General features: G+C 50.0%; 1 protein-coding gene across 4 annotated transcripts in view; it reads right to left on the bottom strand.

Annotated features, from left to right (window-relative positions):
- PPP1R16B (protein phosphatase 1 regulatory subunit 16B) overlaps positions 1-22,385 on the bottom strand; it is a 59,640-nt gene that overhangs the window by 24,014 nt on the left and 13,241 nt on the right. For 3 of the 4 annotated variants that reach the window (XM_054845706.1, XM_054845707.1, XM_054845705.1), the window contains exon 2: positions 16,606-17,008. In XM_054845706.1, the coding sequence (XP_054701681.1) occupies positions 16,606-16,852 (247 nt within the window). In that variant the 5' untranslated portion in view covers positions 16,853-17,008. Of the gene's footprint in view, positions 1-16,605; positions 17,009-17,108; positions 17,218-22,385 lie in introns of those variants that run through there. The other variant, XM_054845708.1, reaches the window with a different exon arrangement.

The raw sequence follows: 22,385 nt of genomic DNA, 5'->3' as shown, positions 1-22,385 counted from the left end.
CTGGAGACACCACGGATCATTTTAGCCCTTGTGAAATGAACGGGCGGGTTGCACTCTCACTCACTAACACAGAGTATACCCTTCCTCACAGAAGCAGTCCTGTCCTTCAAACACGGGCAGAGATCCACATGCCCAGTGCAACTTGTGCCAAGAGCACTTGTACCTGTTTTGGGAGATGCAGGAGATCTGATCCTCATTACTAGATCTGTAATCAATAGTAAGAAAGATCCCTCCCTCAACTGTTTTTGGTCCTACCTTTGTCTCAAATTAAACAATCTTAAAAACACTGATTTCTTTCCAAGCAGCTGTTCGTAACAACTGCTTCTGAGATGTTTCCCACATTTCACAGACTGAAGCATATCCCACTCCAAGCCTCCACTACCACCCCAGTTAGTGCTACAACAGAGAAATCCCATTTGTTCCTGTACATCTCATCGTAAAGAATAATTCCTGGGGAAAGAAGCCCTCCAAACCAGGAGCATCCAACGAGGTCTGGATCTCACACGAGCAGCTGCAACCAGTACGGTTGTATAATGGAAACCTGACCTACAAACCTTGAACCAAATTCTAGCTGTATTCCCTTTTGAAAAGCGAGTGGGTGAAGGCTGCATGCTTCTCCTGCCCTGCTGCTGCCAGATCTTACAGCTCTAACCTCTGGCTTGGCTCCATGCCCCGACAGGACCATTGCCTTTCCTCCAGCCGGCACATCCACGGCACACCTGGGAAAAAGGGGATCGCCAGCAAAAAGTGAGTTAAAATAGGTCTTGGTTGCATAAGTGTGATCTGTGCAACCTGTTACTGGGGAACAGAGCATGTCATGCTGGCCAAGGTCTCCACACATCACCACATACCTTCGGTTGAAGGACAGAAGAAGGAGCAGCAGCCTCTTCCACCTAACAGGGCACTAGAAGCACTGAAGCAAGGGACAGTTTCCCAACAAACACGCATCCCTCACAGATCAAATGGCCACCCACGGGCTCTGGGGACAGAACAACTGCAGGGGCTAAAAGAAGCAAGATGACAATCAGGCTTGGCATGAGGCACAGATAGTTTTCGGGACGGACCGCATTAACCCCTTCACTGCTGAAGCCTTGCTCCCCAGCGGGGCTACTCCTCAAGAGGGTTGTTTTTCGAGACAGACCCAATAAAGGTGTTTCATGCCTGTAATGCGCAACAGCATCAAGGAGATTAAAAAGGAGAAGATACACGCCAGGGATTTTTAGTAAATAAAACACCCATAAAAGTGGAGATGAATGCTCAGCACACACAGGCGAGGTTCAGGCAAGGCCACCCCCACTGCAGGTGGAGAGGAACAAATCACGGCAGTTGTGATCTGCAGAGTCACCGTGGGAAGGGAACAAGACCTAAGGCAAAGCTGTCTCCTCCACCCCCAGTGCCAGCCCACCAGAGCCCCGGTCTGATGGGAATTCAGATAGACCTGAGCCCCAGAGTAGCTGGGGAAGATATGCAAACCCTCCCTTGGATTTCTGTTCTGCAGTGAGAGTCCAAGAGCATTAGAAAGAGGTTCTTCCAGGAACTGTGGGAGAAGCAGGAGCTCTTATAAAGACGCCCTGACGTTGGCAGCAGTTTTGGGATGCTTTGCAACCACCTGGTCCCTTCTTCCTCCACCGAGAGTATTTAAATTGAGGAGTTTCTTCAGAGAGTGGACTAAATTTGAATGACAAGGTTTCCCCAACTTCTTGGCTGGCAATCCCTTCCTTGCCGATATTTCCGAAGGAGGAATTTGCTGTTGATGAAGCACATCCCCCAGGACTAAACCAGCAGCGAGAGACGGGGCCAGGCTACGCTGACCCACTGAGGGGTCCTCTTTGCCCACATCTGCGGATCAGCTCCCACGCGTCCACGTCACACAGGGTACCGTATCTCTCCTCGCGGATAACGCTTCCCTTTCGCAAGAAATATAGCTCGATAAAAACTGCTGACCCCTGTTCGACTTATCGCAGGAGCAAAACGAAACCAGCCTGGAGTCAGGAAGAGGCTACGTGAGCTGCGTCGGAAGATGCCCCTTTCCAAGCGGTCAATTTGACTACGTTAGAGACGACAGGAGCACAGCGAGATGTATTTTAGACATCAAACGCAACGAAGCGGAGAGTAACTTACTAAAAACCTGATTTACTTAATGACCGTACCGGCAGCTTTGCAAAACCCGGGTGATTTCAGAGGAAGCGGGTGCCTTGCTGCCGCTCTGAGTCACGGGAAGCGCAGCGCCGCAGCCCAGCCCTGGAGCGAGGCAGGAACACTGAAATTTCCCCCAACCGTTCTTATCTTGTCTCACAGTAACTCGAGGCTCGTTTTCAAAACCGGGGCCTATTCAGAGCAAACAAATAAGCCACCGCATTCACTCAACCCTGCTGCGTCCAGGAAAGCGCTGTAAATCACGGGCATGGACAGGGCTTACATGGAGAAGTGACAAGGAACGCACATCTGCAATGATTTTATGGCACGCCAGCACAGATAATGGTTTTATGCTCCTAAAACCAGGTGATTTAAATTCCAGGGTGTCACAGATTTTAATCCTGAGCTAATTTTTCCTCTCTTTTATGCTCTAGCATACATCACCTTTACTGAGAGAGCAGAACTCACAAAAATCAGATTTCCTGAAGATAGAGTACAAGAAAATGATGTTTTCTACAGCAAATCAGTTCAACAGAGGCTCAATAAAACATGATTGATAATTAGTGTTTTCTTTTTGACAGCTAGTAGCAATTGTCTTCTCCTTAAATCTAGTGCACTTGCCAATTTAAAACTAATCTGTCCAAAAATGAAACAAAACATCTGGCAAAAAATTCCCAGCGAGTATTGGTGAAGATTTATAAAGTTATACACCAGAATGTCACCTGCTACAACATCAGACAACTCAACAGTAATTAGGGTAGAGCCGAGATAGCCTTGTGGAAAGAGCCATCAGGCCAATGGAAAATGGATGGGAATAGCTAAATCAGTTTAGGTTTCCCCTAACAGGGGTAGATCAAAAGAAAACTAACCTGATTAGGAGGGAGAGAGACACTGATCCAGATTCATCGAGCAAAGCAGAACAGCTATAAAGTGACATTTATGGTTGCTTTCCTTACCAGGGTCGCACAAAGCAGCCAGCGTGTACCAGCGGATCTGGCCCAGATTTATGGGCTAAGGGTAGACCCTTTTAAATAAGGACAGCTTCCCTCCCCCAGCTTACTTTCCCAGTTAAGCAGCTGTCAAAAAAAAAAAAAAAAAAGGCCATAAATAAAGCCCCCCAAAATTTAATTAGAGTAAGTGATGCTCGTTGCCTGCTGGCAGTGCCATTCTCCCTGCACCGGGCAGCCTGTCCTGATTACGGGCAGGTCGAAGCCGCGCTGCCAGACCAAGGCTGTTGGCTCAGCCCGTTTCAGCCAGCAGGAAGGATTTGGTTCAAGCGCTGGCTGTGCCCATACGTGTGTCCCCAAGCATCCCTCTCCAAGGACGCACACTGCTGTGGTTACGTGGTCCCTGACACAAGTCGGCATTCGGACTAAGGCAGGTCACGTCGGTGCTGTCCCTCCCCAGGGATGCTGGCAGCACTGTAGCTGGTGAGAACACGATGCACCCCAGGGGCACGGTGCCTGCCTCCCCAAGGGAGGCTCAACACAACTCCTGGTACCTGCACTGCCGTGGCACTGCCAGGGCACCTGGGAGCAGTCACCTCTTCCAGCAAATCCTCTCCCCCGCGAGATTAGCTCACTGTTATGCACAGCTGCCACCACAGCTTACAAGGGGCTAATTTTAGTTAAACATGGCCACTCCGTGACTTGCTGGGCACCTTGGCTCCTGCTCCTCCGCTCACTTGTTAACTACTACTGGAAAACCCTCTGCCATGCGCAGCACAGCTACGAGGCTGCTCATTAACACCGGGGCCAGCCCGTCCAAGCGCCTTTGCAGCATGACGCACCCAGGCTGGCAGGGTAAAAAGCCCCATGGAGCCCCTTGTGCACCCGCTCTCCCCAAGCCCCATGGTAACAACTCGCTCCCCGGGGTGATGACAGCGCAGAAGGCTTCCCCCCACCAGCAGTCTTGGAGAAGGCTGCCCCGGCTGCGTCCCTGCACCCTCCTGCCAGTCCCACTGCTTTCCGGAGCTGTGTGCATCCCAGGGGATGCTCAAGCACAGGTACACATTTTCTTTCCAAAGCAAATACTGCTCCCAGCCCGTGACAATTTTGCTCAGGTTAAACGCCTAAGCCCGCAAGTCAGCATTTTACACAATCACCCTGTATGCCGCAAACTGTGCCAAGTCTAATGAGGTTTTTGTTGCTCCAGGAGGCTGTCCCAGAGCCAGGCTGCACCGCTCGCCCTGCTCCTGCATCATGTGCATCCTGCTCTGGCAAGGAGACCTCCAGCCTTCACTTCACCTACCCCACAAGCATTTCCACCAGCAAATCCTCTCCAGTCACAGCTCTGTCACCCTGCTTGCCTTTGCTAACAGCCCTCGGAGCCGTAACGACGACACAAATTGCTCCTAGGCAGAAGTGAGACTCTCCCATACGCTGCAGCAGCGCAGAGCACTCCCAGGTCCTGTGCACGGGAGGGACTCCTGGTTCTCCTGCTTTGAAGCTATCTCTGTGCGCAGTGGGAAGGTGGCCTCCCACCCAGCAGGTCTGCTGTGCTGCAGGCTTCTATCACAGCTGCGGAGAACTCAGACCTCCCAACAAGAGCAAAGGGATGTCCACAACAAAACAGCCAGTGCCCAACATCCTCTCATATTTTAGTGAGAGGTAATAAACGTAGCCAAGGCTTTTCATGACTCTCGCCAAATCTCCATGTTCATACACAGGTCAGACACTACCTGACACCTCCCAAGGAGCTGGATACTGAGTTGGATGTTATTAGGATCTAAGAAAGAAACTGCTTTGGGACAGGGCGAAACTGCAAGACCAACTTTGCCCACTGGAATGTGAATAAATATCCTTCTCTTGCCCCCAGGTCCCAAGACCCCATGGTCTGCGGGTGACAAAGCTGTTATTTTCATTTCCCAGTTACACAGCAACCAGTGCTGCTGTCTTAACCCCTCCAATCAGCCTGCTGGGTTTGGAAACACCCTCCAGCATCCCAGCTGTGGCATCTCAGGACCTCCATGCCCAATGGTCCATGGAGGAGCTCCTTCCAGAGGGCATAGCAGAGACAGGACAGCTGGCAAACGAGGTGCCACAGCGATAAGCACCATGCTGCAAGGAGCTTTAAATAGATATGAGCAGCTCAGTGGGCAGGCAAACAGGATCCCCGATTCCTTCCTGTTCCACGGCTGGAAAACCCACAGCCTCTTCCTGTGGGAAGGGAAAGAGGAGGGTGGGGAGCCCATGACACCAGGGTTGGTTTCCAGAACTGGGTAATAGCTGCCACAAGGAACCACTCCTCCCCACAGCAAAGAGATGAGATGAGATGTTTCCACTGCTGCAGGGAACTCCTGGTGCCAATGGGGACAATGCCTGAGGGGGACAAAGTGCCATGTCAGTGCATTTTAATACTGTGGGGTAGGAGTGTTTAACTGGGTGGTCTTTATACCAGCACCCAACAGAAAGCAGCTGAGCATTTTTCAGATGGACTCTATTCCTAAGCAGCACAAATGCATTAGGTGACCAAACCAAGCTGACTTCAACAGAAGTTAAAATATCCAAGTATCTTCAGAGATCTGTGCCAACATCCTCAGAGATTCACAAGAAGCCCCCAGTTAATGGTAGCTGAACGTGCTCCTACCAGAGCTTGGTCCACGAAGGCTGAATGAGCAGCGTGTTTCTGGAAGCTTTCAAACCCAAATACAAGGATCCAGCAAAGCCAGATGGCCAGACCTCTGTCTCGTCACCCTTGCGCTGCTCCGGGCACCTCTAGCTGCAATTCAAGCTGTCACTCCTACTTCATAGGAGGAAATCAGTCAACAAATATTGCCCTTCAGCTAGAAGACAAGTCTTTGAATGTAAGTGAAGCAAGAAATGTTTCCTGCTCTTTTGCTCCCCTCAGGATAACTGGACAGATCCACGCTGCAAACATTCCCGTTACTAAACACACGGGAAATCTTAGAGCACCGAGTGCAATGATGACGCAAATCTTGAATCCACACTACAGATTCAGTGCTGACCAGTACTCAAATGACAGTTCTTCTTGCTCTGAAGAGTGATGGAAAATTGCCACAGATGAGAGTAATTTGGGTTGGGGCCAGAGCAGCAGCTTGTTCCTAGCTATTTCACAACTGCATGATTAAAGTTATGGAAGAATAAATTTACTATGAAAGCACACAGGGAATCCTGCTTAGATAGATGCCCTTTAAGATGAAATTTCAAACTCACTGGCCCTTCTAATAAAAGCACAATGGACTTCCAGCATCTCTCCATGACCTGCTGTCACCTACCAACCCAGACACGCTGTGGTTTTGGCACAGCATCCAGCACCAGGTTGGAAGCTGACTGGTTACAGCCTAGACTGGAGCCTCGTATCACATTCAGGACTTGCATCATTGTTTTGACAGCATCAGCTTTAGGAGGAAAGAAAACCCCATGACTGACTGCCTGACAGCCAGGAGGATGCCACTGCAGATCCACGGGGACTGTCCTCCTTCGCTGGAGCTCTGGCTCTTTCTAATGCCTGCTATTTCGGGCTACCAAACCAAAATTGTAATTAAAAGAAGAGCCCCATTTAAGTTCCCAAGAAGCCGTGCTCTGGCCTTGCTAATTAAAGACAGGATCTGAAGTGAAAAAATAAACCAGGTCTGAAAAGTTTGAGAGTCACAGAAAGAGTCTGAGCTCCTAAGTGGGCTGAAACTTGCTCTCCACAAGAGCACCGCGTGTCTTCCAGCCCAGGTTTCTAAGTGAGGACCTGGTCTCTGTAGACTTGACATACTCTCCAGAGGGTTAATCACAGCACCCCAGTTCAGATCTCACCTGTCTCCACTGACAACACATGAGAATTGAACCCAACGTTGGTACATAGATGCAGAAGCGCTCTTCTCTCCACACCTTTCACACAAGTAAAATGGCTGTCCTTCACCGCAGGGACATTCCTCCTTCCCCTCTCCAACAGGCTGGGAACTGGCATGGACTTCTCTTTATCCCAAGCCATTGGGCAGACCGTAGATGTCCTGCAGCAACGACACCTTGGCACAGCAGAGCTACTCTGTTCCTGGGCAAGGACTTCATGTTTTCGTTCAAAAATATTCTGCTGGTATAATTTTGCTTTTATTGAAATAGCTGGTTTTGACATAGAGGATCCTTCAGATTGGGTGATTTGAAAGACTTTGAATACACCAAGCCACTGTGTCTCACTACGTTCAAGCCTTATCATTTCAACCAGAACCATGCAAGTATCAGCACTTGATCTCCAACCTTTGCTGCTCTGAATCAGACCAGACTGGAAACACTTTGAAGGTGCCAGAATCTCCCCCACCCACTCAAAATGTGGATGTTTCCAGACAAATGTAGGTGTAACACAGGACAAAATACAACCTGTGTGCAGATAATACTTCTCTACTACGGAAACCATCAGCTGCCAACCGGGTTAAAACAGGCCTGGTGCAACTGCTGAGAAGGGTGTGAGGGTGACTTTCAGGTTAATTCCTGCTCTTGTCCCCCCTTTTAGAGGTGAGCACTATAGCAGTAGTCCTGAGGAGAAAAACCAACAACAACTGGGGTTTTTTTTGTTTGGTTGTGGGGTTTTTTTTCTTGGGTTTGTTTTTTTTTTTTCCTTACTAATATAATCTCTCTTGTCAGCCCAGGTAACGGCACACAAATCAAACTGAAATGAGACACTGGCAGTTTCCTATACCAATGCAGATCTTGGTGCTCTCACACTCAAGACAGGGACTGCTCCTCTGTGCCACTTTGAAAGCAAAACCAGGCAGAGCAGACAAGACCACCAGGAAAAAGGGAATTGAGACCTAGCTTGAAATCCTTGGCCAAACTGACAGATGCTACAAACTGTTATAAAAAGTATATGGAGCACGAGAACCACAACAGAGCAACTAAAGCCAGTTTCCTACATGAGTAACATTTATAGCCAGTCTACCTCACGCTATCTAGGGAATCCAGAGGCAAAATTCAGCTATAAGCAGTTGCAAATTGCAGGGACCTCAGTGGAAACTGCATCCGCTTGCTAGTAGCTGCACATGGGCTCTTGTTCCCCGAATTAAAAGGAGTGCAGGGTGCTTGATTGCATCTTGGCTCTTGATTACAAAGGCATCAGCAGACAGAATTAAACAGTTCGCTTCCTGGCCTATTTAGCATCCTTTAGGTGATGGGTTAGAGGGTAGGCAAGGCTTAGGAGATATTTTTAATAGTTGTGCCAGAATCTGATTTTTTTTTTTTTTTTTTTTTGTCAAGACATTTGCAGTGAGCGATAAGGTTTCCCCAAGATCTGGCCAGGCTTCAGAGGAAAAAACCAAGCAGTGAAAGTGTACGTCAAAGCAGCTCTGCACTAGGTTATAAGGCACTGCCTGAACCAGCTGCCATAGCAACTGCTATTAAAGAAAGAATTAGAGCATTCTTCACGGAAGTAGGAAAACTCGCAGTCAATAAGCATAAGGATGGGATGCAAAGCAAAATAAAGGGGGATAAATATAAGTGAATAGAAAAAAATATGTAGAAGTGAATGAGAAGCAGGGCTGCTTGCACAGGTATCTGCTCTTGTGTTGTGGAGATGCCTATAAATACACTAAGATACCCAACTCCAACCTCATTAGCAAGCATTTTAGATACAGTTGATCCTGCCTTGGGGCAGGAGGTGGATTACATGACCAGTTGAGGCCCTCTCAACCTCTATTTTCCATGATTCTAGGAGGAAGAAATCTACACCAGCTGAGCTGGCCTGAATCCAGAAGGGTAGGAATTTAAATCTGGGGGGGGGGGGGGGAAATATATATATTTAATCCACTTTTCAAGTTCTCCTTGAGCAGGAGAAGGGGCAGAAAGCAGAGCCTGCAGCCACAGCTTACAGCCAAGTTCTTCCTGTCTGGAAACTATATCCAAGCACTGCATTTTCAATTGCATCAGGGTAAAGCAGCCACGTGAGGTTTAGCCATGCAGGAAGGCTTCACCTCAAGAAATGTTAATTTCCCCACCAATTCTCATCTGCAAAGATGAGGATTTTTTTCTGAGTTGAGCATTTGTTTTTTTTTTTTTCCAAAATACACTTGAAAACACAATGATGCTGCAAAACTCCAGGTGCCAGCGAGCTCTCGGGAGCGATCCGGCTAACTCCTTCCATCCTTTTGGCAGAACTGGATTAGATAACACAGCACCGCACTGAGGCAGAGCCTTGGCTATCAGAGGTCATGGCCGAGGTGGGAAGACGGACAATATTTCACTCCGGGTTGCTGCTGCTTATTATGCAGAAGATGCCAGAGGACCCACACTGAGCTGCTACTTTACATTCTCTGGTTTCTCGTTATTGGAGCGGGACAAAACACGCAGTTAATCGGAGCGTAGGTAACAGCACACACCTGGAAGGCAGCCAGGCAGGCAACACGTTGCCTGCAAGAAACCCCACGTCTCAGCCCCCCGGCTGGGCTGTAGCGTCAGCCCTTCCACGCTGTTATCCCACTGAGCGGGCAGCCTGGCACGCTGCTTCCAGTGCTTGCTCCGACCCATGGCCATCGCTGCACTTCCACGCCTTGGTCCCCCTCGTGCAGATGGCAGGCAGTGATCCCCCCCCAGGGAAATCAGAAGGACAACCAAGCTGGGAAGTTACTGGCTAGAAAAACCCAGCGATGTATCAGCAAGTGTTATCAGGTTCAGATTGGGAAGGTCTGGCTTCGACATTTGGCAGCCTGTAGGTAACAGAAAATAAGTCGCCATGCAATGCTGCCTCCACGGCATTAGAAGCAGCGCAGCCAACACAGGGAAGGGAGAGGTTAAACGCGAGCGATTTAGCACTTCATTGTACGCACGAACACCCCTGGGCACCTGGTTGAATTAAGGTCCCATCGGTAATCTGCCTTTGGCTGACAAAAGTCCCGACGTTCCCGGCAAAGGCGGCCATTGCGTCCTGAGCTCTACCTGCTGTGATTTGGCCGGGCAGGGTTTGCAGAGCAGATGGTGACCTTACGTATCCTACCTACTGCACCTTGCATGCACAGCCCTAAGAGCTTCAGCCTTTACTCCCCACTGCCCAGATCTTCTTTCGAAAGGGAACACACCTTACTCACGGTTGCATTAAGAAGCAACCATCGACAATACTACTAAATCAAAGAAATGCCCAGTTTGCATTTAGGGATACATGCAACCAAAAAGACAGTGGTTACGAGTTTCCCCTCCAAAACACATTGTAGCCAAATTTTAGAAGCCGATTCAGTGATGTAAGCCAACTGTAGTAAGAAACAAAATCAGTCATTGGCCAACCCCTTTTAGATTTAAAACACCTTGAATCCCAACAGGGATTGTCCCTTACTGGAGGGACAAGTAGTTTGAATCCAATATTTATTCATTATCTTGTAACACTATTACAAGACACATAAGAAATATTTTCAGCGGTATCAGAAATGGTGGAAGCCAGCACACGTGTTAAAACCAGAAACCAAAATGATGTGAAACCAACCCATTTCCATCACGTAAGCTGAGAACGTGCTCTCAGCCAAAACAAGGTGCAAGCGGAAAGATGTGCTCAGAGGGCTGGGGGTGGGCAGCCAGGCATGCAAGAGGTGTGCTGGGGCGGGGGGGGGGTGGGGGGTGTGCGTTTAAATCTTGATCAAAAAAATTCCAGCCAGGATCCCCACATCACCATTTCTTAGCAAGGACAGTCAGAGCACAGTTGCGTGCACGTTTTCTGTTCCTATTTTAGTCAAGAAAACCAATCGCTCACTGCGCGGGGCACAGGAGGGAGGCTGCTTGTCCTGTGAATTGAGAAACTCAAAAGATGCAGAATTTCTGGCCTGTAGGTATAGAAAGAGTCTGTTTCCCAACTTACACATCTTGAAACAGCAAGCAGCGATGCTCAGTGCATGCAACAGCCAGCGCCCCAAGAACAGACACCCCGATGCTTCCGAAAGGGATTAAGACCCACTGAAACCAAAGCTCTTCTACAACAGAGGGTGTTGCATTTTATAGAATACTTGCTGAAGTTAAGAAAATCTCTTATTTTGTTATTTAAAAAGTAATTAAAGAAAGTATTTCTGATCAAACTTTTTTGTTTAAAAAAAGGGTTTGAAACAAAATGTTTAAGTTGACTCCAGATTTGGGGAGGGAGAGGACCTCATCCCAGGAAAACCTGAGATGGACTTTCAGCATTAGCTGCCAAACAGAAAAGCTGGCATTTCGAGCTCTTACGGAAATGATTTTCCCACCTGTTTGAAATTCCAGGAAGTTAGGAAAAAAAATATTATTTTCTTGTTATGACAACACAGAAAGTTGCATATTCAATATTGCTCGTGCTCCCAGATGCCATCTAGTTAGGTGCCATATGCAAGCCACCCCGCATTGGCATCGCATCCAGATTGCATGAAAAAGACAAGTTAAATGTGGCCAAACATGTGAATCTGCTTTTGGAAGACATACCAACCACCATTAACAAAATTAACAAAATCCAGCATTGCCAAGAGCTCTCACGCACAGCTTCCCAAAGAGGACGGCTTTCATTTCCACACATAGGGAGCTTAAAACTCAAAACACACCTTTATTATTGAACAGAAACTTCTAATTTCTGACTCAATTCAGTCCCCAAATACCTAGATATACACTCAGACTGCAGGCGACAAAAGAGATTTTTTTTTCAGAGCCCTTCAAAGGGCACGAAACCCAGGAGAAAAATCTTCTTAGACAGATAAATGTACTTGCTCATAGACACGGACACAGGAACCCCTCGTAAAAGGCTTCAGGAGACTAATAATGTGGGTGGAAAATTAAGGCACCTCATAAAAGGTTTTTAGTAACAAGGGAACAGATCACATCAACTTGGAAAGGTTAAAGAAAGCAATTTATAGACACTAATTAGGGCCTCTTTTTAGAGTGCCTTTGCAAATGACAAGGTTGGGTTTATTCCAGAAAGGTGCAAAGGGAGCGCAGAAGGAGCTGCCTGGGGATGGCTCTTAAAAGGGTTTACCCGCTCGTCATTACCGCACCTTTACAGGAGATTTAAGGGTTGGCATGAAGGGAAACATGGGGGACGTATTCGTAGGAATAAGCTGTGCAAGACTTACACCCTCCCCGGGGAAATCTTCTCCAGACTGGCGCAGGACCCGGCGAGCCCCAAGCCTGTGCCCGCTGCTAACGGGAGCCGTTTTGCTGGATGCCAAGTCCAAGGTCATCAAATCTGAGTTTTCATTCACTTCCTGGCTCACCAGCCGTAAGGATCTGCATGGTTAAACTTCTGCAGAAACGCTGTTTTATGCAACACTCTGGCTCTGACAAAGTTTTGCTTGCAGGATCAAGTGCCAGAAGGTGGGAGCTGAAGGACTTTGCAGCGATGCTTCCTGGAGCCACGGCTGGGGGGGACAGCGGGTGCCTGCAGGGACTCTCACCCGAGAGCAGGAGAAACCAGGGCACCTCCAGCACTGCTGGAAGGTGAATCGGTCCTTCAGGGGCTTTATTTCTCTGTTGGTTTGCTGAAGGGAACACAGCTCACCCCCCCGCTAACGCGAACACCTCCAGCTTCTGCCATTCAAGTGGGAGCTCCCCCTGCAAACAGGCCGGGTGTGCAAAGGGACTTCCGGGCAGCAAATGCCACATGTCTGTACAGGCAGCCACTTTACCCACCTCTGGGATCTTTTTTTTCGATTTACAGAACACCAGCTCCTCTCCCCATGCTCTGGGGATGCTTTTATAGGAGCTCAGCGATGTAGAAAGACCTGGAGACGACAGCCCTGCAGCAGCCGGGGCTGCTTTCGGGGGCAAGGTGCTGCCTTGGGAATGGCGGGACCAGCCTCCTCCCCACCGTTTTGGTCCGTCACTTTGCAGGATGGCCTCGAAGGGTCACAGCCTTCTTTGCACTTAGTACAGTAGCTTACAAAGCATTGCTTTGCTGCATTATAAAGCAAGTCTCCTTTGCAGCCATCAGAAGAGCCCAGAGGTTGTACACAGCACTGCCGCTCCCTGTAAGCTCTGATGCACTGAGTGTCCTCCCCTTTGCACCGTCCCCCTGCACCCAGCTCAGATCGTGCCTAGAGCTGGGCGAGGGCTCGAACATATTTCCACTTAAAATGTTGACTGTGCGTGATGCCCCTCCACAGCACGTCCTTCCCAGCTCCTCCATGGGGGAGAGCGGAGCAGGTCCAGCGTGGCAACCAGGAGTGCTCTGCTCTCACCTCAGAGCCACAGACGTTTCAGCTTTCCAAACCAAAGGTCCCAGCCAGCACGCTGCAGCCCAGGGGGACCGCTGCCCTCGGTCTGGGGTCGCTGCCCATCACCTACTTCTCCCCAGTGTGACTGTCTGCTCACATCTGCCACCAGCGTGTTTGTGGCACACTCGCTACCCTGGTTCTGTCAGTAGAGATCCAAAGGAGCTTTTAATAGCAGCTTGTTTGCTAAACCTGGGATATTTTGACAGATCTGTTGCAGAAGATGCGAGGAAGAAGCAGGCAGGAGCCGTCCCCCTTCGCAGCTCCTGCCCACACCGGGGCTGAGGCTCCCCAGGAGCCCTTGCCTTCAGTCCTGCTTCACCACCACGCTGGGATACAGCGATTCTGCAACCCGCCCAGTCGCCCATAGACAAACTTGGATTTCTTACATGGGAAAGAAGTCCTCTTTGCTGAGGCCATCACGTTTGCACAGCCAGAGAGGTCATGGGCTAGGTGGGAAGCCGGGGTGGCTCAGCCATCGATGGCAGAAGGAAACGGGGACGACGGAAGGTGCTGCAGATACCTGCGGGTGCACGGGAGCTGAGCAAAATGAGCACTGCTCTTTCAACTACACCTGGGCAAGATGCAGGCAAAGGACAGCGAAGTCAGCACGTCCAGGTGCTCAGGGACACGAGGCTGCTCCCTGAAGCGCAGGGCAGGGTGTTGCACCCACCGACTCCATCCCACCGGGCTCACCCCACCGCACCATCAGGAGGTTAGGCCGCAGCACAAGACACCTTCTGGACAAAGAGCCAACTCGCTACCCAGCTCTGCTTTCTTTTCCCCGATTTCATTGCACAGCACCTACTACCATCCTCTCTCCCACTTCAGGAGTGGGAATGTTAAAAATAACTGCAGAAGTACAGAAAATTAGCAAAGAATGGAGATGGCACACCCGCTCGGAGGTGACGCGTGCCAGCTGCACCCCCAGCTCTCTAACCTTCCTCATGCTAACTTCTCAACTTCTTAATCATTTATATTTCACCTCCCCCTCCGCTTCCCACACGGAAACAAAAGATGATTCATACACCAAAATAATCACCTCAGACCTCCAAAAGGCCACGAATTCCCTCACTTTGGCCTAGGGCACTTGATCAGGAATTTTCCCAGTTTGGTGCTGTCCCCTCCTCCCTCTCCCCTTTATACCGGTCCCACGGGACAGAGCAGGGACAGAACCTGCCCACACACTATTTTTAGGACTTAAATTAATTGACCATAAAAAGAATTTAAAAACTTGAGGCATCTGAAAAATCCAGCTACAGAGGGGAAGCACCTGTGGCACCAGGGATGCTGCCCAGGAAAGGCTGATTTTCCACCGAGCGGGGAAGTGTCTTTATCGCTTTTGGTGTGACCAACATCGCATCGGAAAGAGCGACCGATGGTTAAAGCCCACTACCTGGGCTCTCCTACGGAAAGAGGTCAACACGATTATAGTGCCAAGAGACCCGCAGCGATGGATTTTCCCCTTACAGGAGGAAAAGAGCAAAGCTGTGAGCTGAAAGCTCAGCTCCCGCACCCCCCAAAGTATCTGTGTCCACGTGCGGTGCAGGACTGTCGTCCACAGGACCCCCGACACCAGCGTGTTAACGCTGCTGCCTGCACACACACCAGCCCTGCCTGCTCCCTGCCAGCAAGGCGCACAGCGACCCTCCACCAGAGCTGTGTTTGCCAACACCTCCGCCATTTGTGCACCTCACGCAAAATAGGAAAGTATTTGTCAGGCAGACAGCGAAGGGGCTTTCCTCCTTCCAAACTGCCCAGATCCAAAGCCAGAAAGCAAAACTACAAGGCCGGGCCTCTCGCAGAGCCCCTGGCCACATCACACCCTCCAGCACAAGCGCTGAGCAGAGGCACCGTCGCCGCACAAAGAGGAGAATAATGAAACACTCTTTATTCACCCCAACGCAGTGAGCTGTCACTCACAGGTGGGCAGCTGGGCACACAACCCAAAGCCGTGTCCCACCAAGTACCTGCCAGCACAGGCAGAGGCGATACAAGTCACAAATCTGTCATCTCAGGCAATACCAACAGATGCAGTTTCAGAGGAGGGCTCTCGTTGGCTTCACTGCTGGGGCTCTCCTAGAAGACTACAACAGCTCAGAGTGAGGAACACAAGCTCAGTGGGGCAGAGAGCTGTAAGCAACTATTAAACCTTTAAAGCAAGGAAGAAACAAATAAAAGCCTGCAGTTTCCAGGGCATTATCACAGGTCTGCTCTCCCAGAGAGAAGCTACAAACACACGCAAAACCACAGACGCGCAGCAGGGCTTGGCAAACGCTTGTAACACACCACCCAGGCAGGTATCACTGTCCAAAGAGCTCCATCTCCAAACAGGTGCAAAGCGTGCACTGGTAGGACACAAGGACAAGTTACAGCATACAAAAGGCCTTCTCAGAAACAGGGACATGACGAGGTCCTTGCTTTCCACCCACATACAAGGCAAGTACATACTGCTGCTTGCAAAAGATGCTGAAAACCAGAGCAGCATGCACCAGCAGAGATGCAACTCAACCAGCCGGGTTTCGTAAGCATCTCCCTTGTCTCTGCCATGCCAAGGGATCAGGAAGATGACCCCAGTTTTGCTGCCTGGCAGAGCAGCAACCTCCAGGTCTCCTCCGAGAAATATTTTTCTCTGCAGACGAGTAGGGTCTGGCTCCCCAGAGCTCACAGGTTCCCCCTGTGCTGTGCTGAGGCTAATGGGGATTGACTTTTAGACATTTTTTTTTTTCCTCCCTTCAGATTTTGAAGCAGAAGCAAAGCACTTTAATCCACTTTGAAATGGTGCAATTAAACCAATTTCTGAACAATTTGGAATTCTCCTCTATAGGAAGCATTAAGCAAAGCCATGTTTTTCACTATTTTAAATAGGGAAAAAAAGTCATATATCCATGTAGCGCTCAATCCATCCCCCCAAGCAGGGAAGCTGAAGAGATTTACACCAACATGTAAATTCCCACAACAGACTTCTGTAAAACCACTAGAAGAGGCACACCTAGAAGACAAAGAAGTGTTTCACACCTTCTGTAAGTAGCAAGTGTGAAAAGTAAAGAAATGAAAACCGCCTCCCTCTCCCCAAATCTCAGTCATAACTCCTGCCCTAGCCTGCCATTCATGCACCCACTCCTGGTGTCAATCTAGGTAACGTTGGTGTCACACAGTGCTTTGAGGAACCCATAGCTACATCAGAGGTGGCAACGCTCTAGAGACCAACACCACATCAAGGGTAGGCCAGTCCATGGATGCCAACACACTCTGCACACCACAGTGCTACATGGACCTCACATGTAGCCAGACAAAGAAATTGCCAGATACAAGTGCCATACCTTCCTCCAAGTCGTTCCTCAGAGAAGCCTCCAGCAGAGCAACACTGGCTTCAAAAGACACTTTCTTTCGGTTAACAGCATTTCTCTTCTTTTCATGCTTCCGCTTCTTGTGCTGCATCTCCTTCTCATACTGCGCCCATTTCTTCAGCTGCTGAGCCCTCCGCTTCTGGGCTGCCCGCAGCCTCTCCAGCGTGGGCACCTTATCCAGCAGCTGCAGCTCTGTCAGGAGGTCCACGTGGGCATCCATGGCTTCTGCTGAGAGAGAGGGGGTGAAGGGTGTCCCAGCAGGAAATAATGTCCCACCGCAGGTCCTCTGGATTGCAGCTGCCTGCTGCTATACCAGCATCTCGAGGCTGAGCTGGGAAGGGCCCATCGCAGTGTCTGATGAGAATACAGTGGAAACCTGAAATGAGGAGGAAAGCGTGAAGGATCAAGTCTCATCATCCCATGCAGACAAGCAACTAAGACCAGTCCATTGGAAAAATGCAACAGGCAACACCTACCATCTCAAAAGGCAGCTCACTTAACTGTGCTTTAATTGCTTGGTTGTTCTCGCTGGCCTTTGTGTTTCCACCCTTCATCCACTCCAAACACCCAAGCAAAACCCTCTTGATTAAGCAGTAGTTTTAGTGTCCAATTCATTCACGTCTATAGTTCAAGATAGCCCTCTTTTATGAACAGAAGAAAGTCTAAATAAGCAAAGATCTTCTATAGTATTCGATATCATTCCTCAGACAACCCAGGAGAGATTCAAGTACTAAGGCACATCCTTCCCTCCAGTTGTCCCCTTCCAGCATAACCATCACCCCTCGTTACAGGCATCCCCAACACGGCAGCCAGGACCGCGCTGCACTGATGCACGCTAGCAGCCGCCTCCCTGAAGCATTTTGGTCTGAGCAGCAAAACACAGAGCAGAGGGGACCAAGTCTGCAGTGGCAGAGCCCGGAGCAGCCACAGACACCAGACAAGGCCGTCCCAGCACAAATAACCCAGAGGCTGGAGATGTGTGGGGCCACCCATCAGGCACCCCAAGGCCAAGCAGGTTTCCCCAGAGGAGCTCTACCTACCAGGAGCATCATCCGTGCTCTTCTCCTTCATCCATCGGCCCCTTCTCACCCCAGCTGTAGCTGAGGGTGGACAGATAGGACATGGCTCCCAGGGAGGTATCAGTAACACGTAACCACCACAGCTACTTAAAACATGGGGTTTTGTGTTCACTTCTCTCTCCCTTCAGGTTTTTGCTTCACCACACACTGGCACATTCTGGTTTTGCTATACAGGCTCCATGACCACACCAATGAGAGCAGTTAAATCTCAGCCCCAGACTCTCGGTGTGACCATGACATCAGAGACCACTGAGCAGCTCTACCTGCAGAGCGATCAACCGGGAGGTCCACGGGCAGCCACCCAACTACCTGCTGCACGGAAGGAGGGAACACGTCCCAGATTTAAGGAGCGGTTCAACAGGGAAAGGTGCATTTGAAATAAAGCCAATGTCATGAGCGAATTGAACGAGTCCTTTCCAAACAGACCTGTACAGAGCACATCGAATGGCAAGGTGAGCGTACCAAATTGAGGTAAGCTGCAAATAATCCCATGAGATGAGAGCTCTTATGGTTCAGCCAGCTTGAGAAAAAAGAGTTTACGGGGAAGGGAGACTGTGGAGAGCTTAACTATTCACAAGCAGCTGAGAAAGCCCCAACAGGGCAGCTGAAGCCATGCCTTCCTCAACCCTCCCACTCCAAAAGAGAGGGAGCAACGGTACCATAAACAATGGATTAAAAGCATCTATGGGAAAAACAGCAGCAGAAGAGAGGGAACTAAACCCAGGTGAGAGAGATGGTGAGGATACCAAACCTCACCCTATCCAGCCAAGCCAGGAAGAGCCACCGTTATGTCTCTCTGCAGAGGGGGGAGGCATTACTCTGAGGAGCTGCAGAGAAACGTCCACACCACCACAAACTTCACCACATCCCAGTGAATTTTTGCAAGGTTGAGACATCCACTCCTTTCAAACATTGCTACAGACCTTCCACAGGGGTTTGACCTTACCTATAAATATCTCAGCCGACTGACAGCCAGGCACACCATTTCCTCCACGAGATAATTGGTTTGAGAACTGAAAACAAACTCAGCCAGAGCACACAGGCAGGTCCTGGGCAGCCACTTTATTCAGTATAAAGGGCCAACAGAAGGCCAAGGGCAGCTTCAGCTGCACCTGCAAAACTTATTTTGAGGGTTTCAGAATAGACCTAAACAAAAACCCCCAAACCTGTTCTGTCCCATGAGAACTTAAGATTGCAAAAAAATGCTTCAGTTCTACATAGGGACAAACCCAAATTCTTGCAAAGTTTTTCATGAGATACTACCTATATTCAAGCACTTGCCCAAGACACAAAATATGAACTCACAACTTGAGCATGCCACAGGAAAGCGAGGGAAGCGTGCCGCAGCTCCTCCACAGCACGAGAGCCCCGCGAAGCTCTCCCCGACCCCTGCCCACAGCCCCCACGAACCGGGACTCACCATATCCCCCAGAAACCCTGCCGACACGAGCGGCACAATCCACTTTCCAAAAAGCTTTTACTTCAGGACAGATGCATTTTCCAAGCACAGGCGCTTGGCTGGAAAGCTCTTCTCCACCTCTCGTGAACTCGGCTCTGCACGGCTCCTGCCCCTTGCAGGCGTTCCTGGGAAGGTATCTTTTTTGGCAATCTCCGCTCCAGTAACACAGGCTGCAGATCTGAAGCCCCGTGGACAATACCTCGAAGGAGGGGAGATAAGGGCAGGAAATGCCTCTCGGCATACCACACGCGGCACTCCCACCCTGCTCCTGTTCCAGGCCACTTCTGCCATTGTTCGCTGAAAGATGAACAAATATTTTCCAAAACACACCTGAAGTAGATACAAGGACCTAATTCTGCAGGTTTATTAAAGCAAATAAACCTTATTTCAGCATATCTCTGTTTACCCAAGAAAAGCTAGAAGCTTTCTTGGCGGTATTAGGACCACAGCTTGCAAAGAGCAGCAGGACACTGAGTTACAAGGGAAGAGAAGCGTGGCTTGCTCTGCTTGCCTTCGTCCTCCAGCAGCTCCTCTGCTCTCACAAGAGAACAAAAGGGGGATTCAAGCAGGCTACAGAGGGGAATGAAATGGAGAGGGGAGATCCACGAACACCAAGAGACATCATCTGCTCCCACAAGTACCAGGAACCAGCGTCTCCTCAAACCAACCAGCAAATGAGTCTCTAAAGGGGCAGAGAGGTCAGACCACTGAGAGGTCCTCCTGAAGAGGACACAGCTCAACTTCTCCCAGACTTAGGTTCAAGTTCCCTAGCACCCTCCACAGACCCCACAGCCTTGCAAAGAATTTGGCTCCATCGCTCCGGCTGCCTGTTTTCCGATGACCTAGTTTCTTCCTTGTACCAAAGCAGCAGCACATTGACTTCTCACTGCACAAACTGGCCAGCCTAACTATAGCACAGTTCCAGGCCTCAGCATCTGTTTACCTGCAAAGCGACGCAGAAGCTGACTATGTGGGTGTCTGTGGTTTGCAAGGCATCGCATTTTGGTTTCTGTTTTATTTAAAGAAGAAGAAAAAAAAAAAAAAAAGTGCTGTTTCCCATGTTTGACCACACTGTGTTTCCGTGAGCTCAGCAGATCTGCCTGCTGCCGTGCCAAGAGCATCCTGCCAGACACACGCGGCCCCCAGCCCCGCAGGGACAACGGGTGACTATTTCAGGGGCCAAAAGGAAGGCAAGACGCTCGCTATTGTACTGCGCTTGTGCCATCGCTGTCCTCTCAGTGCTCTGGCAGAGAAAGACCTGCTCGCGCCGTGTCAAAGATCAGTCCCTACAAAGGGAATGCAAGTATTGGCAAACGCAATCTTTTTTTTTTTTTTTAAAAGTTTGCATTTCCTCTACATTTTGCCTCACCTTAGTACAAGATTTGTCTCACTAAGCTCAAAGGACTGTTTCAGGGCACTGGTTACTCACTTGCAATACAAGCAGAAATGGTGATTCTGTGAAGTGAGAGTTTAGTGAGTCAGTGGTTGCAACAAGCTGTCTACCCCGTACCACCAACCCTGCCTGGAGGGGTCCCGCGTCTCCTGTACACACTCTTCTTCCCATCTCACATTCAGAGGTTGGCACTTGCATCCCGCAAAGGAGAAAACTGAGTGCATTTATCTTCCTGTTCCAACACACGATCAGAGCTGCCCCCCTCGACCTTCCTACAAAGCATTCAACTTGCAGACACTTTGCCACAGTATTGCTGAGGTTGGAGCTGGATCCATTAAATCAGCCCCGTTGCTGAGTGATGCTGGAGAGCCTCCTTGTCTCCCTGCCAGACGATGAAGCTGGAGCTGAGACCTGCAAATCCTCCGTCACATCTCCCCCAAGGCACTACTTAAAACACAGCATGACACCGAAGCAGAACACAAACACTTGTGAGAGTCCTTCACTTAAGTGTCATCAATTGACTTCGGTTTTATTCCACTTCAAAAAAAATAAACACAAACCATGGCAGAGCAACCCTTGAGTGGGACTCCTTAAAACGAAACAGAATTCTCTAGTTGCCGAACTAAGTTGTGCATCATTCAAGCAAAGGTAAAACTCAAGATCCAGGCACGTGAGCAGCCACTTCTGACGTCAAGGGGATCGCTCTCGGTCACTGGATTGCCTGTGGGAAGGCGCGGGCAGGATCAGGCCCAACCGATTAGGTGAAGCGTCTGCGTTTACAGCATAAAGTCAAGACAGTGGCATGAAGACGGACAGAAATAGCCCTCTCCTCCTCATCCCAGGCTAATCTTCTCTCAGCTGGAATTGGAAACCAAGCATGAAAGCCTATAGCAGGGATCTGAGCGCATAAGCAGCCTGCAGAGGAGGTGGCTGCCTGATTTATTTATTTCGGCAGCACCAACTCCTGCACCATGGCAAGGTGAGGAATTGCCAAATTTACCCCTTCTGCTTCCTACGAGGGCCAAGGCCAATCAGTGCCCTTCCTGCCCCGCGAAATGCTAGATGACCAGCCCATCGCAGCCCTTGTGCTGAACCCATCCTCCAGCAACAAGCACAAATGAAGAATTCCCAGGCTTCTCCTTTGGGCATCACCCTCAGGATCACCACTGCTTGGTGATACAAACCAGCTGGAGATGCATGGTCTGTACTGCTGTTTCTGCTGTTGGCCAGGATCTTCCCAAGGTCTGGAGGAAGCACCAGAGCTGCCCATAACACCAGCCCAGGAAACCCAGCAGCCGTAACACCGGCCAGAGATGGCCAGAGAGCCACCGAGAGCGGGAGATGACACATTGAGGGACGGGCAGGAGCAGCAGGAAGAGAGAAGCACAGGAGTTCAGCTGTCCCCAAGGGAGAACAAGGCAGGGGACACAGAAGGGCTGCCCCAAAGCGTGGACATGCCATGGGGCTAAGCAGACACACAGAGCCGAGGTCCGTTCCCTCCCTCCCCGCAGCCCAGACGGGAGGTGAGAAGGGCAGCAGCATCCCCCCTGCCCTCCCCAGAGGAACCCGCTCCAAGTCATTTCCTAACGTAACCCGCCGGCTCTGCCAAGGCACTCCCCACCCCACCACCGTCACGCAAGCTGCTCCTTGCAGCGATCTGCAGTCCCGTCGGGAAGATGGGAAACCAAACCCCTCTTCTGGCCTGCTGATGGGAACAGCGAGCCCTGTTCTGGATCAAGAGCTCTGGGGGTTTGTTGTTTGGTTTTTTAATTAGTACAAGGTGCATCAAGATAAGAAGGTCTTTCTTGTTAAGACCACCAGA

Source organism: Grus americana, chromosome 17 (assembly GCF_028858705.1).
Source record: "Grus americana isolate bGruAme1 chromosome 17, bGruAme1.mat, whole genome shotgun sequence".
NCBI lineage: Eukaryota > Metazoa > Chordata > Aves > Gruiformes > Gruidae > Grus > Grus americana.
The sequence above is the reverse complement of the archived record's forward strand: the minus strand, read 5'-3'. Positions and strand labels throughout refer to the sequence as shown.